The 14,380-nt window shown below is 40.7% G+C and overlaps 1 protein-coding gene across 2 annotated transcripts; it reads right to left on the minus strand.

The window, feature by feature from the left end:
* elapor2a (endosome-lysosome associated apoptosis and autophagy regulator family member 2a) lies at positions 1 to 14,039 on the minus strand. Of its 2 annotated transcripts, XM_040025568.1 has the most exons (22): positions 13,758 to 14,039; positions 12,124 to 12,244; positions 10,617 to 10,806; positions 10,390 to 10,537; positions 9,768 to 9,857; positions 9,017 to 9,122; positions 8,762 to 8,914; positions 7,298 to 7,386; positions 7,007 to 7,187; positions 6,781 to 6,909; positions 6,245 to 6,335; positions 6,043 to 6,145; positions 5,819 to 5,956; positions 3,231 to 3,494; positions 2,970 to 3,143; positions 2,693 to 2,876; positions 2,333 to 2,429; positions 2,146 to 2,247; positions 1,922 to 2,048; positions 1,343 to 1,521; positions 840 to 1,008; positions 1 to 729 (listed from the first exon to the last, which is right to left on the minus strand). In XM_040025568.1, exons 1-22 carry the CDS (start codon positions 13,851 to 13,853, stop codon positions 661 to 663), a joined length of 3,000 nt encoding a protein of 999 aa, XP_039881502.1. In that variant the 5' UTR covers positions 13,854 to 14,039; the 3' UTR covers positions 1 to 660. The 2 variants fall into 2 exon arrangements, with proteins under 2 accessions (XP_039881502.1, XP_039881503.1); XM_040025569.1 differs by lacking the exon at positions 13,758 to 14,039 and having other exon boundaries at positions 11,895 to 12,202.
* Positions 14,040 to 14,380: the final 341 nt, after the last annotated feature.

Genomic DNA, 14,380 nt, shown 5'->3' on the forward strand with positions numbered 1-14,380 from the left:
TACATAAATACATCATGATTTATTTGAAGTACATGGACAGTCCACACCACAACCCAAACAGAATATGGCAAATTCAAATTTCAACTGATCAGTAGTTCTCTTCATTATATAATTTCAAACAAAAAAAAAAAAAAAAAAAAACACACAACAAAAACATGAGAAGATAATGATTGTACATGAAAAGAATAAACCAATCCGTGTAAACATCTGTGGGATATGGAAAGGCAAATCATAGCTTTCCTGAAGATGAACTATACCACAGGTATCAACGAAATATTGGACGATACGCAAACTGAAGAGAGAAAAATAGCAAAACAGGACATCTTAAATAGGTCTTTGTCTTACCCTGAGCTCTTCTATCATTTTTTTCCTGAAATAAATTAGAATCAGACAGCTATCAGGAAGTGTCAGCCGCACACCTGCTTCACAGTCTTTAACTGGACAGCTCCATCGTACCAAGCTTTAAGGCCACCAGGTTAGTGTGACTCGTTTGAGCATGGCTCTGATGTTGTGTCTATATGTGTGTGTGTGCACATACAAACAGTTGGTGTTCCAGGTATCAAAGCTTATAAAGGGGATAGTTAGATAGGGGTCACAAAGTGGGAAAAGTCTCTTGAAGGTCTGATTTCTCCCCTCAGCCCCCTTCACGGTTCTTCCACTCTAGCTCCACACCAATGTTTTGGAATGAGCCGAATTTAGCTGCACATTTTCATAGTTATCTCCATTTCTCTAAAATGAAAACGAAAAGAGAATTATTTTGCAACACTATATAGTTTGTTTGTTTTTTACCACTGTGGAACTTTGTGGTTTTAAAAGTATAGTGATACTGTGTCTCTCACCTTGGATGCTATGGCTTTGAGTTTTCCAAGTAGAGAAGGTTTTGTGTATACAACTTCATCCTCCATGTCTGCCTCATTCTCCCCCTCCATCACAGCACAGCTGTCAGCCACTGGCATTTCACATTCCTTATTAGCAGACATCACCAGCCGGGAGTACTTATACTCCAACCTTGCACAGAGACAAGTGACAGAATCAATACTGCAGAAATTTACAAGAAGAAGAAGAAGAAGAAGAAGACAAAGAATCTTCACATAAATACTGTGATGTTACAGAGACAGAATGGCAAGAGATGGGATTTGGTAATAATGGAGAAGAAGAGACAAAGTTAAGGAAAGAAAAAGGGAGGAAAACAAAACATGTGAAGCTAAAATCTTACAGCAGTGATGAGGAAGAAGGTGAGAAAGGGAGAAGGGGAGAATATTAAGGGGAATTAAGGGGAAAATGAGAAAACATGTAATTAAATAATGATGTGAGAAGTTAAAGAACAAGAGGCTAAAGATACCGTTTGTTCTTCTTCCAGAAATAGCAGGTCAGGGAAACGAGCAACACTGCAGTGAAAGCTCCCAGTCCTGCACCAAGCTGGATCCAGAACTCAATGCCCTCACAGGTCTGTGTTTTCTTAGCAGGCAAGGGCACACCACCCATGCACAGCTTTGGTTCATTCCACACATACAGCAAGTCCTAAGGGTGGATATACACACATGAATGGGACAGCGCATACACTAGTAAGTGTAAATATGAAATTTGAAGTGTTCAATAGGTTTGTCTTCATTCCAGCAACCTGCATTTTAAGTGAAACAAAGACTGTTATAGTGCTGACTTTAAGCTTTGTGGGATTTTTCTACGTACATGGATATTTTGGATGCTAACAACCTTTAGGCTTGTTAGCATGAACCGTTGTGGAATTATAACCCGTTTGGTTGCTTGGCTGGCTATAAAATTGGATAAGAATTTTAAAATCGGAGGTGAATATAAACCACTTCAAATGAAAGCTGCAGTACACAGTCTGTTTTAATTCACATTAAACGTGCCCTTAAGAAAAATCCAGTACTCATAGACAAGTATATGTCCACACACACACCTGATTTCCTCCCTTGCAGACTCCCTCTATCTGATGGTAGTCTCTTTCTGTGCATGTAGGACAAGCCCCTGAGCTCTCCCATAAGAATTGAAAGGTGCAACCGTCACACGTTCCAGCAGGGCACTGACTGAAATAGCCAAAGGCACAATTTGTTCAGTAAGCTGGACCACAGCACAGAACAGTGACAAACACATGAAAATTAGAGAGACGTTGATGAGAAAGACCTGGGTACTGAGAGCTCCCCCGTAGTGCTCTTGTCTGGGTTACAGCGAAGTGTCACCACCACGCTCCGACCCGACTCGCAAGATGAAGTTGTCTCCAAAGACCTTACACCAAAAAGCACAGAAAGCAAGAAGCTTAAAGCAGTGATTTTTTTTTTTTTCACTCTATAATGCCTGTAATGATAGGCACCTGTAGTAAAAGTTGACATCAGGAACTTTCTTGGAGGTCTTGGGAAACAGATCTGGTGTTACACTTATTCCTTCAAGGTTGTTATCCACAGTTGCCCCTGTTAATATTTATAGAAATGTATTACTTAATAATATGTCTACTTTTAATTTGTCTTTAATCTTTTCTATGACAGGAGTTTAACATTTAAAGACAAGCAAAAAAGACCTTTTATATTATACGAGTAATGATCCCCACAAAAAAGGACCTTTTACTTATTATCACATATTATTTTATTCTTTTAAAATAAAAATAGAGGCATAAAAAAGTAATCCTAAATTCAATTCTCTTCACTGCCACCGTCTGTGTTTGATGCTCACTAACCAACAAATGTGTCAGCCAGGTTAATGGACTGCGAGGAGAGGGCTGTGTGGAATCCTCGTCCACTAGCTGGGATTATTGTTGATTGACAGATGAAGGTCGTGATGGCATTGGGCCCTTCCTTTTCTCTCTGGGAGTCGGTGATGGATAGGTCTGTTACATTGTCTGTACATACTGCCAACTGACCCTTAAAGAAAAAGAGAAAATTGCAATGACATTCAATTTGTGCACAACACATTTAAAATTGCAGGATTTTCTGCGCATTTTCATCTTTGCACACCTTTCCTCCACAGATACTGATATTGAAGTGATGGAAGTACTTGGTTCCTTTTGAGGTAAAGCTTGGGCCATTCATCAGTGACCCCACTGGCCCAAGTGAGCTGAAGTCAAAAGTCAGAGTGGCATTGCCTTCTGTGTAGGTGAAGTGACAGTCACTATAGCATAAGCTGTGCTCCTGGAAAACAAATACACAGGTGTCTGGTGTACCGCCTTACTGATAACAAGAATTTTCTTAATTTCTTTCACAATCATAGCAACAAACCTTGTCACTTTTGCTGGAAGGTCCACAGGATTTGCAGGCATCAGGGCCTGGTGCAGCGTGAGGCATCAGGTATGTGTTAGGTGGACACTCTGTGCACTGGCTCGTACTTGCGTCTATGTAATGCCCAGGTGGGCACGGCACACACGCAGAGCTGGACGGTTGTGCACCGAGGGCACAAACCCGACAGCTAGAGGACACTCCATCCACCACGTTACTCACAGTGATGGAGTAGATTCGCGCCACATCTTTGACATACTGTCGTACCTTAGGTAGAGAGAGATAAATACACATCAGCTAGATGACATGAAATGAAATCTCCAGTGTTGATATATTGTGCAAGACACTGAATGACACTTCAGAATTTATCTTTAGAACCAAAAAGAAGGGAGTACTTTGTGTGCCTAAAGTGGTCTGACCTCAAGAACTCGGTCATTTCAGATTTTATTAGCTATTGCACAAATTACAACACAACGACAACAACAGCAACCAAAGACAGCTTAAAACAAAAAGCAAGAAGCAAAGGTTACTGCTATTCTTTTACAGTTTTGCACTTTATATGTAGTAAGGTTTGCAATTATATGAGATAACTAAAATATTTGAGGTAAATTAAATTAGAGATCTTATATATATATATCTATCTATATATATCTATATATATATATATCTATCTATATATATCTATATCTATATCATATAGATCTAGAGCTATATAGCCTATATATATATATCTATATCTATCATATATAGATCTAGATCATATCTATATATCGAGAGCTATATCTATATCTAGATATATCTAGAAATATCTAGATATATCTATTATCTATATATTATATATCTAGATATAGAGATATGATATATATATATATAATATAGAATATATAATATATTATATATATATATATAATTATACATATATGTAATATATTATATATAGTATATATATATATATATATATATATATATATAAATATATTTATAATTTTTAAAAGGACACCCTAGCCCACACGTCAGTGATCGATTTTTTAACTGTATCATCAGATCTGCAGCCGTATGTGCTAGACACTTGGGTGAAGAGAGGTGCTGAGCTGACAGCTGATCACCACCTGGTGGTGAGTTGGCTCAGGTGGGACTGTGGGATCTTCCATAGAGGAAGCAGAGTCTGGGGAGGAGGGGGGCGAGTCATCTATCACCAGGGGTGACCCCACCCCTGGTGATAGATGACTCTATCACCACCAACTCTTTGGTGGGATAGCCCCTGGAGTGGATGAGGTTCCTAAAGGCTCTGGGTGTTGTACAAAGACTGAACTTTGGACACAGGAGCAACAATGCGGTTTTTGTCCCGGTCGCTGAACACTGGACCACCTCTTTACCCTTTTGAGGACATTTGGGGGTGCATGGGAGGTTGCCCAACCAATCTACATGTGTTTTGTGGACTTGGAGAAGGCATCTGACCATGTGCCTCGGAGAGTTCTGTGGGAGGTGTTTCAGGAGTATGGGGTGTCTGGCCCGTTGCTTTGAGCCAGTTGATCCTTTTGCAACCATTGCAAGAGCTTGGTCTGCATAGCCTGTAATAAGTCAGGCTTGTTCCCAGTGGGTGTTGGACTCTACCAGGGTTGCCGTTTGTTACAGATTCAATTTATAATTTAAATGGGCAGAATTTCTAGGCCAAGTGACAGAAAGCTTCAATTTGGGTGGTCTCAGAATCTCATCTCTGCCTTTCGCAGATGTGGCTCCATTGACTTCATCAGGCGGTGGCCTCCAGCGGCAGGATGAGAATCACCACCTCCAAGTCTGAGGCCATGGTCCTCAGCCAGAAAAGGGTGCCATGTCCATACTAAACCAGGTTAGGGACGAGTTCCTGCCCCAAGTGGAGTGCCTTGGGTCAGTATCTTGGGGTCTTGTTCACAAGCGAGGGGAGAGGGGAGTAGGAGATTGACAGACAGATTGGTGCTGCAGCGCCAGTGATGCGAATGCTGTACCGGTCTGTTGTAGTGAAGAGAGACCTGCACTTAAAAGCTAAGCTCTCAATTTCCTGGTCTACGTCCCTACCCTCAGCTATGCTCACGACCTTTGGGTAGTGACCAAAAAACGAGATCGTGGATACAAGTGACGGAAATGGGCCTCCTCTGAAGTGTGGCTGGCCTCTCCCTTGGAGATAAAGTGAGGAGTTTGGCCATCCGGGAGAGGCTCAGAGTAGAGCTGCTACTCCTCCACATCGAAAGGAGCCAATTGAGGTGATCTGACAAGGATGCCTGCTGGGGTCTCCAGGGTAATGTGTTCCAGGCATGACCCACTGGGAGGATGCTGCGTTGCAGACCCAGGCCAAGCTTGAGAGATTATCTCTCTCATTTGGCCTGGGAACACCTTTGTGTTCCCCCAGACAAGCTGGAGGAGGTGGCCAGGGAGAGGGAGGTCTGTCTGGGCGTCTCTACTTAGGTTGCTGCCCTAATGACCCAGCCCCGGATAAGTGGAAGGAAATGGATGGATGGATGGAAAGTATTAATGAACATCATTCACTGACAGCTTTGAAGTGAATGTAGTTTAAATTAGTTCATATCTGTGTGTAATTGTGTACTTCTACTCACATCTGAAGCTTGGTTAGTCCTCTGGAAGGCCCATGTGTAGGAAACTGAAGCATTCTTTGTCATGATGTGTGTGTAGGTTTGCCTTGTTTTGTTTTTCTCCCAAGACTCCACTATTTTTGTACTCTTCCTGTTTACATCCTAAAAGATTCATTAGACAAATTTCTGGTTTGAAAATCTATGGTAACATTTTTCAGAGCAGCAATCATGTCAGTAACTCTTCTCACCATCATGAAGTAGAGCTCACAGTCAGCTGTGCAAGAAGTTTCAAATTCAAATGTAATGCGACCAAATTCTTCCCCTGAATGACTCGACACTGAAGTAGGAAGCCTGATGGCAAATAAACAGAAGAAGGGAATTACTCACAGCTGAAAGAAATGGCTCAGTGGCAAAAGTGGAGGCTAAAAAACTCAAAGCTACTATCCTTACTTGAATCCAGGAACATGGAGGTTGAGGATGAGGTAATCATTATCAGAGCTTCCAGCTCCAGCCTGGATGTGATTACCTGCAACCTCCCAACCTGAAAATGAAAATAAATCAATAAATAAATAAATATAGTATAATAATGTATAGACATTTAGAAAACTGCATGAACTCTGGTGTATTTGCTTAAAATAAAGATAAACCGTCCCCCCTCCTCCCCATGAGCACAATTAACTAGTTTGTTGGAGGAGAAGGAAGAGCTGTTGGCATCATTGTTGTCATAGGGGGTGATGTTTTTGTTGTTGCTGGGGGGGGGGGGGGGGGGGGGCGCGCGCCTTGGTGTCAGGGTTGCAGTTAATGTCATGTCAGTGTTGCGGTTAGTGTCGTGTGGGTGTTGCTGGTGTTGCGGTTAGTGTCGTGTTGCTAATGGTAGCCAAATATTTGCCATGCTTTTTGATTCATTTCATCGGAGTCATCACACAATGCAGTGACAAAATTGAGAGAAAGAGCAAAAGTGAGCATGTTTTGCCATAAACACCTACCATTCATACTGTCACACTTGGAATTGCCGACATTAAAACAGGAAGTCTTCATGTTAGAAGGAAGAACATTCCACCATTTGTACTCATAACCCAAGGTGGGCTCAGAGCCTGCAGGACACTGCTGACATGCTGGGGACAAACAGTGAAAAACACAATTGGGAAACCGCATGAAACAAAAGGTAAGTGGAAGACAAATGAGGACTGTAAGATAGAAAGTTTTCAGTACGTTTCATGCCATCGGAAAAGGTCCCAGGTGGACATGGTGAGCATGTGGCCGTGTCATTGTTATAGAAACCAGGGTTACAGGGGGGGCAGGGCTCTCGTTCTCCACTTGGAGGCAATGTCACAGCTCCAGTCACATTCTCAAGACAGATCTTAGGTTCAACCCACTTAAATATGACCTGTGTCTGAAATCAGATAAAAAAAAAAGTGTGAGTTGGAATAAAAAGGACAAATTGTGATTATAGAGCGAGTCTCAACAGGCTCTTTAGTAAAGAGGTAGCCTCTTTTCTCTCACCTTGCGCTCTTGGTCACAAGCTGTGTGGATCTGGAAATAATCCTTCATGGAACAGGGAGGTCTGTCCTTACATGAGCCAGATCCCTCAGCTAGGAAAAGTGGGGATACATTATATTAATATTAGCATAGGAGATATAAAGCAAATATAATTATTTAAAAACAGGAGCAATTTTAAGCAGAATCGATCCCCCCCACCCCCATTTCCTTTTATATGGATACAACACTAGCAAAGCAACAGTCGCAAAATATGTACTAAATAAAATATGTTTATTCCCTGGATGATCTAGCTAGGAAAGAGGACTAGGGCCACTGGGGAAAAAAAGTGGGCATGTGATTTTTTTCTTCTTTTCCAGAAGTCTGAGACAAAAGAAAGAATTCTGAGGTTAAGCTCAGAATTTTGACTTTTTCTTTAGAATTATTTTTTCTCAGAATTCTGGAAAAAAAAAAAAGAAAAAGACATGCCCACTTTTTTTTCCCCGGTGCCCCAAATCCTCCACCGTATCTAGCTGTATCCAGTGACTTTTAAATTACTTTACTAAAGAGAAAATTAATTAAGTGCATTATATGATTCTTTATCAAGGCAGAGTGTGCCTCAGTAAAAACTGTGGAATTGTCTGTTCTTTCATCTTAAAACTTAAATTTCATTAGATGGTTAAACAGTCTGAACAACTCGTTTGAAGTACAAAGAAGAGTTGTATTGCCATATCAGCTGGTTTTGCCTTTTGGTCTTCATAAAACACATCACCTAGTACAGCTCAAATAGAAAATATTAAAAAATAACATCAAAATACATATCGGTCAACAGTGCATCTACAAGAAATGGCCAATCATTGTCCCAGGCAAGGAGTAGGTTGTGTCATATTTAGTTCATAATCCAAAGGAGTGCAACTTATTGGCAGTCCTTAATATTTATCCTGAGATGTGCCTATTTAATATGGTACAGGCCAATTTTAAAAATAAGTGAATACATTTTATTTTTTTTTTTAAATCACTTGAGTAGAAAGATCCAACTAAATACATTTTCAAAAAGTATGTTAACATTATGTAGCAGTATGTAAAAGTATGTTACAAGATACTTCATACAAATAAAATAACCACAATACTTTAACTGAAAAGTCCTCGTTCAAACCCCCGGGGGAGAAAAAAAAAAAAAAAAAAAAAAAAAATCTAAACTTCTAGTTCAAGATTCTAGTGCATTGGCTGCCTTCCTATCATATTACATATGTTAGCAAATATACTAACATAATGATCAAGCATTACTTTTGCTGCCCCAGTTGCCAAAACCTGCTATTCCCTTGCGATCACACGGGCTCACTGTGTTTCTTTTTCTAAAGTTTGACAACTGTGACATAAAAATGGGACAAGTTCTATCTATATCCTTTAGATGTGCTTCTCTAAAAAGCAGTGATGGCAATTAGGATTCAAAACAGATTTGAAATGGCAAATCTAGCTTTTTATTCATACCTGCATACTGAGCGCTCGTGTTACAGGGAGTGCAGGAACTGGCACCGTGGCCAGAATAGGTGTCCCGAGGACAGGGTTCACATGAGGAGGAGCCAGGGACTCGACTGAAAGATCCCGGCTTACACGGAAAACACTCTGATGTGTAGGCAACACCTGAGCGGAGCAGAAAAGATAGAAAGAAGAAGTAACTGTTTGATCTATTTTGTTGTCATTTTTTATAAAGAGAAAAAGAAAAAAGCAAAAGTAACCACCAACCCTCAATATGAATATTTTTCAGCAGTGCAGGATTCACCACTTTTTTTCCCATCGTAACACCACCAGTCCTCCAGTAAAGGATGTTGGTGCCAGATTTCAGGTTCACCTAGAATACACATATCAATGCATCATCAGCTTGGGATTAAATATTTATAATTAATATAATATTCTATCTGAAAATTAAGAAAGGTCATTATATGCGATCAGCTTAATTGCAGCAGCTAAGCTGTAACTCTATAGCCATCTAACCATGAAGTATAAAGCTTAACAGCACAAGTTCAGAAAACATAAACTGCAAAGTATGCAGGACAACAGTAACTTTATACAGATTGTTTGTTTTGTTTTCATGGCATATAATGCCACGCAAGTAAATTCATATATTTTTTTCTTATTAAGGAATTAAAATAGCAGAACAATTTTCTTGAACCAAACAAATCTAATCTAACCTGCGAGAAGAAGCAAGGAGCAGTACCACCACTAGAAACCTATCTCAAGAAGATCCATATATTACATTTAATTGTACATTTTAATTCACAATGCAGAAACCAAAATATGTACGTGCAGAAGCTCATTTACAGCATGAGTGGAAAATTACTGGAGACAATATAAAATGATGCCAGCTCCTTTCTGTGTACACGCTTCCTGCTTCTATCCGCTCGGTGGATGTTACACAATACATTTGATTTGGGAGAACGAGGCTAAAAACCTGCCCTTTCTGTCTACTCGTCGTCGTGCTCTGTGAGACATTTACCGTATGAGTTGCCCATTCGCCATGCTTGGTGAGCTTGAGCCACTTCTTGTCATCAGACTGATCCATTTCTTGACACTGGTCATTCTGGATCTAAACACACACAAGCAGATCAAAACCTTCCCCCTTTTTTCCACACTAATTTTCAGTTACAACATTGTGCATGGTTTATATGTTCATGCATACACACCGCATCACTACATTAATGCTGTGTTAGGATAAGTGGACAGGGGAAAATACAAAAAAATGAAGTACTAGAATTAACTGTAAGAAAACTATGTAACTATGCTTTAGCTTGGGCACAATCTATAGTACTTTTTAATTAGCTCTTGCAGGCTTCTTACAAATAAAATAGCATAGATAGATGTATATACACAAGCAATAATAATAGAATAGAATAGAATAATCCTTTAATTGTCCCACAAGGGGAAATTTGGTTGTAACAGCAGCCAAAAAGACACATATACAAACAAACAGTACACAGGACACAGAACAGAGACATACACAATTTTTCTTACATATTTACATTAAGGACAATGGTTACTATATACAGAGAGTACTGTACAGTTACAGTTAATAATGAAGTGATGGCAGATGTTTCCACTGAAAGGCAACGAATACTCACAAAGAACTCAAATAGCAGGTTACTGTCAGGATACTGGTAGTCAAAGCTAACTGAGCCTTGTTTCTTCAGATGCACAGCATAGATGAGAGAGACTGTGCATTCATCCCTGTTGGACTCCAGATAGTTTCCCTGAGGAACCCAGGAAGAGCTACAAGAAAAAAATAAATAAATCCAGCACAGTATTTTTTCCCAACTTTTTCCCTTTTTTAAATGTCTTACTCAATTACCTGTTACAGGTGAGGCTGTTATAACCGGGTAGGCTGTTCTCCAGGGAGGTTGCTAGGCTACTAAATCCAATAGGCATGTAATCCCATTGGTCGAAGCGGATACCGCTACCGAGGGAGTAGCTTCCTGCTGCACACTGAGTGCACTCCTGAGCTGACATCTCCAGGAACTCTCCAGCCTTACACGAGAAGGCTAGTGGACACAGTGAAAGAAAGAAAACAGTTTTTGAATTTACCAACCTTCTACAGCAAAAAGCATGGTCGCATCAGCCATTACATGTAATGTAACCCCAGTGATTGACAAACTTCATTCTTACATCTGTTACACAGCGTCTTTGTACTTGTTTTCCCCTCACTGAGCCATTGTGTCTCTGCATTTCTCCAGAACAGGTATGAGGACAGTTCTTCCTCATACCTGTTCTGGTCTAATGGCATTGTGATGCTTCTCTATGCTAAATGTGAGAGCATGCAACTGCTTCAAGGCTAGATTTAAAAATAGTTTGCTCTGGCAGGCACTTTGATAGTTACACATAACAACTGGTGACAGATAAGCTCATTAAGTGGGCGGTGTGCTGCATTTCAATACAGTGAATGACACTGAAATATCATATGAGAGTTAGAATTAGATGACGAACCTATGAGAACGCAAGTGTATATAAATAGTGGTCTGAGGAGGAAGAAGGAAACAAAAAAATTTGTTTAAAATAACAAAAGGTGAGAAACAGTGCTGATATGGAAAGCATTTTGTTAGTTCAGTCTTCAGTGCATTCCAGTTCACAGCACTATTATTATTAAAATAATAAATAAAATTTTTTCCAAACAATTTATGCATACATAACACATGTAGGTTTGAAAACAGTAAAAGAAAAGAAAGCATCCATGAACCCTATTGTTGGATTCGATCCATTAGTGAGGTGGTGTTGAATAAAAGCACTGGGCAAACCTGTACAGGTGAATGATAAAGACCAAACTTGTATGACCAGCAACATGAGCATTCCGTCATGTAATGAAACTGTGTCATCTTGGCTCCATTATGATAAGAGTGTCAAACAAAAACTACAAGAAGAAAAAAGTAACACCCTCTATGACTCACATTTTTACTTAAGAAAAAAAATACATTAGCATCGACTGGAAAGGTTAGTTACATGGCCCAATAAAAAGCACCAAACAAGCTTGAGTTAACATCCTCAAGGACACATGTTTGTCAGTGAGCACCTGTGCATTCTTGGAGCTACACTAACATCTCCCTGTCCTTTCACTTCACATTAAACAACCACTAACCTTCATCAACACGTGCCATCAATTATGTGCCTTGTTTCGTAGCAAGCACAGAAAGATATTACGTAACATCGTTTTTGCTCCAAGGTTATTGGCCTGTAGCTTCACTCTATGGTTGGTCGACGTCCAAACACACTCAGTCAGGTTGTGGTGGTGAAAGTTCCAGCTACTGATAAGAAGGTGACATACACACATCAGCTTCAGTCATTTTCCACACGCACACTTAACTCACTGCATTCTGTGCCTCGCACTGGCGCTGGTAGTCCAGTACAGGCCCCAGGGTGCTGTGGGATGGCCACTCGCCACCGAGATCCTGTGCTGTCACACTCCGTGTACTCAAAGTAGTAATCAGTCTGCCAGAGAGACACACAAAACATAAGAAGTCAGTCAACATAGCAGGCTTGGACATAAAACCTGAGTAAACATAGGCCAGAGGCAGGTCAGCAAACATCTCCACCCAAACCAGAGCACAGAATCATCTCTTCCAGATAAGAATCACCAGCAAATCAGAGCAGACTGCTTGCTGCTAACAATGAATTCCTACAGAATCCAGCTGCTATTGGCTGAAAAACATGAGTGCCAGTCACAGTGTAATCTCTAAAGCTAAAACCATTCTTCTGCCCCTGGTCACAACAAACCATCTCCATAGCGATAGGAGTAGGGGAGATGGCAGCAGTGGGCTGCTGGTGAAAGAGGCTGAGTCATTTTACCAGCAGCTTTTAACATTTCAAGTAGGCTCACTTAGACATTCGATTATTGCATGTAATTGTTTTAATCTGTGGCCCATGAGTGAAAAGCACTGGCCCAGTGTTCTTGATTCCACTTCTCCTCATCTTGTGTCTACAGAGGCGGGTGGCCTAATTTCTGACAGTTTACATAATGCTATTCCTTGAGCCAAACCAGATTTTGACACCCCGGCACATGCAGGCTGTTGTGTGCGGAGTGATTTTTTTCCCCTGGTTTTAAGTGGGTCTAAGGTTAGAGCTCAGAGACGCTTTCCGATAAAGGTCACAAGAAATGAGGCTAAATCAAGCATATTAATACACAAACTGTTTTTACTGCTGTAGTGATACAAAAAATAAATACAGGATTGTGAACTGTGCAACACTAAACCCTCGTTATCTCTTGCGACTCCCATAAGTGCTGTGGTCAATCACTGATGTGGCAGCTGTTCAATATTCATCTCACACCATGATTCAGCAAAGTCCTCTTCGGAATAAATTTCTTTCAGCGTAAATATCAGCTCTGGTAAATCTCACCCTCCCCAGAAGAGCTAAAGCTGCACAATGATTTAACCACCATATAGGAACAAACTGGAGGCCCGCAGTAATCTCTTTGTCAGTGTGAAAAAAAGAGAATGACTTAGAGGAATGTTGCTCCTCTATCTTGGGACACCTTTGTGTGTGTGTGTGTGTGTGTGTGTGTGTGTGTGTGTGTGTGTGTTGTGCTGCCAGCCTAGTGTCAGAACGTGTTGAGCTGTGCCAGACCAGAGGGAAGGAAAAGCCAGTTCATGCAGGAAACTGATAACTTAATAGCACAGACTGGTGAAGTTCAACAAACACCAGACCTGAACAGTGATTCATACTCCTCCATGTTGTTCGCGTTATTTAAACAGAAAGCAGTGCTGAGGTGTGCGTCTTCACACATGCTGCAAATTATAAAGTGGGACTCCAAACCTACACCGTAAATCGACCCGGAAATATGACATCAATGTTTAATCGTGTTTACTGTTCGATCACCAGATTAATAACTCGCTCAAGTGTGCGCAGACACAGCAGCCTTTCGCCTTTTCTTTCTTTTCTGTATAAACAGCCAGTTATTTTGATATAGCGATAAACAGCTCAGACTGATTGACTGTAGCCTCACCTCAGTACACTGCTTCTGTCCTTTCGCCCCGTCCATCAGCTGGAGCGCGCAGAGGATGAGAGCGCAACGACCGACGAGCCAAGCTGAGGTCTGCATTGTAGATCATCGAAGGTGGCGGGGGGGGACACAAACACACAAAAACAACCGAAATCCAGGAGAAAAACGGAACGTATCATGAACCCGAACCCGGCTTGACACCTGCTTATATCGCTTCTTGCTTCCCAGCCTTTCCACCTGCAATTACGCTGCGCGCTCCAGGGATGCCTCATCAGATTCAAGCAGTGTAGGATTAAAAAAAAAAAGGGCTTCCGGTTAAGGTTTTCAAAATAAAGATTGGCGCGTACGGCTGATGATTTGTGATGGTAGTGTTTAGTGAAATGCATCATTTTGTATGATGTCATTTTTGTGATATGGATGTGTTTAGGAACGCATAAATGTTCACTGCAGAAGTTAAGCCCCCAGTTTTCCTTTAATTTGAAGGCGAAGTAATGCTGCCTTCTGTTGCTGTCGTTGTATTTTCTTTCTTTTGCGCATCTTTGATTCATGCTTTTAACCTCCTGGTCCTCCTGAAGTGTTGCTTACATAAAAAAAAAATAAAGATTTTTTTTAAAAAAATTAAAAAA

This window comes from Simochromis diagramma, unplaced genomic scaffold (genome assembly GCF_900408965.1).
Source record: "Simochromis diagramma unplaced genomic scaffold, fSimDia1.1 OVJJ01000293.1, whole genome shotgun sequence".
NCBI classification, from domain to species: Eukaryota; Metazoa; Chordata; class Actinopteri; order Cichliformes; family Cichlidae; genus Simochromis; species Simochromis diagramma.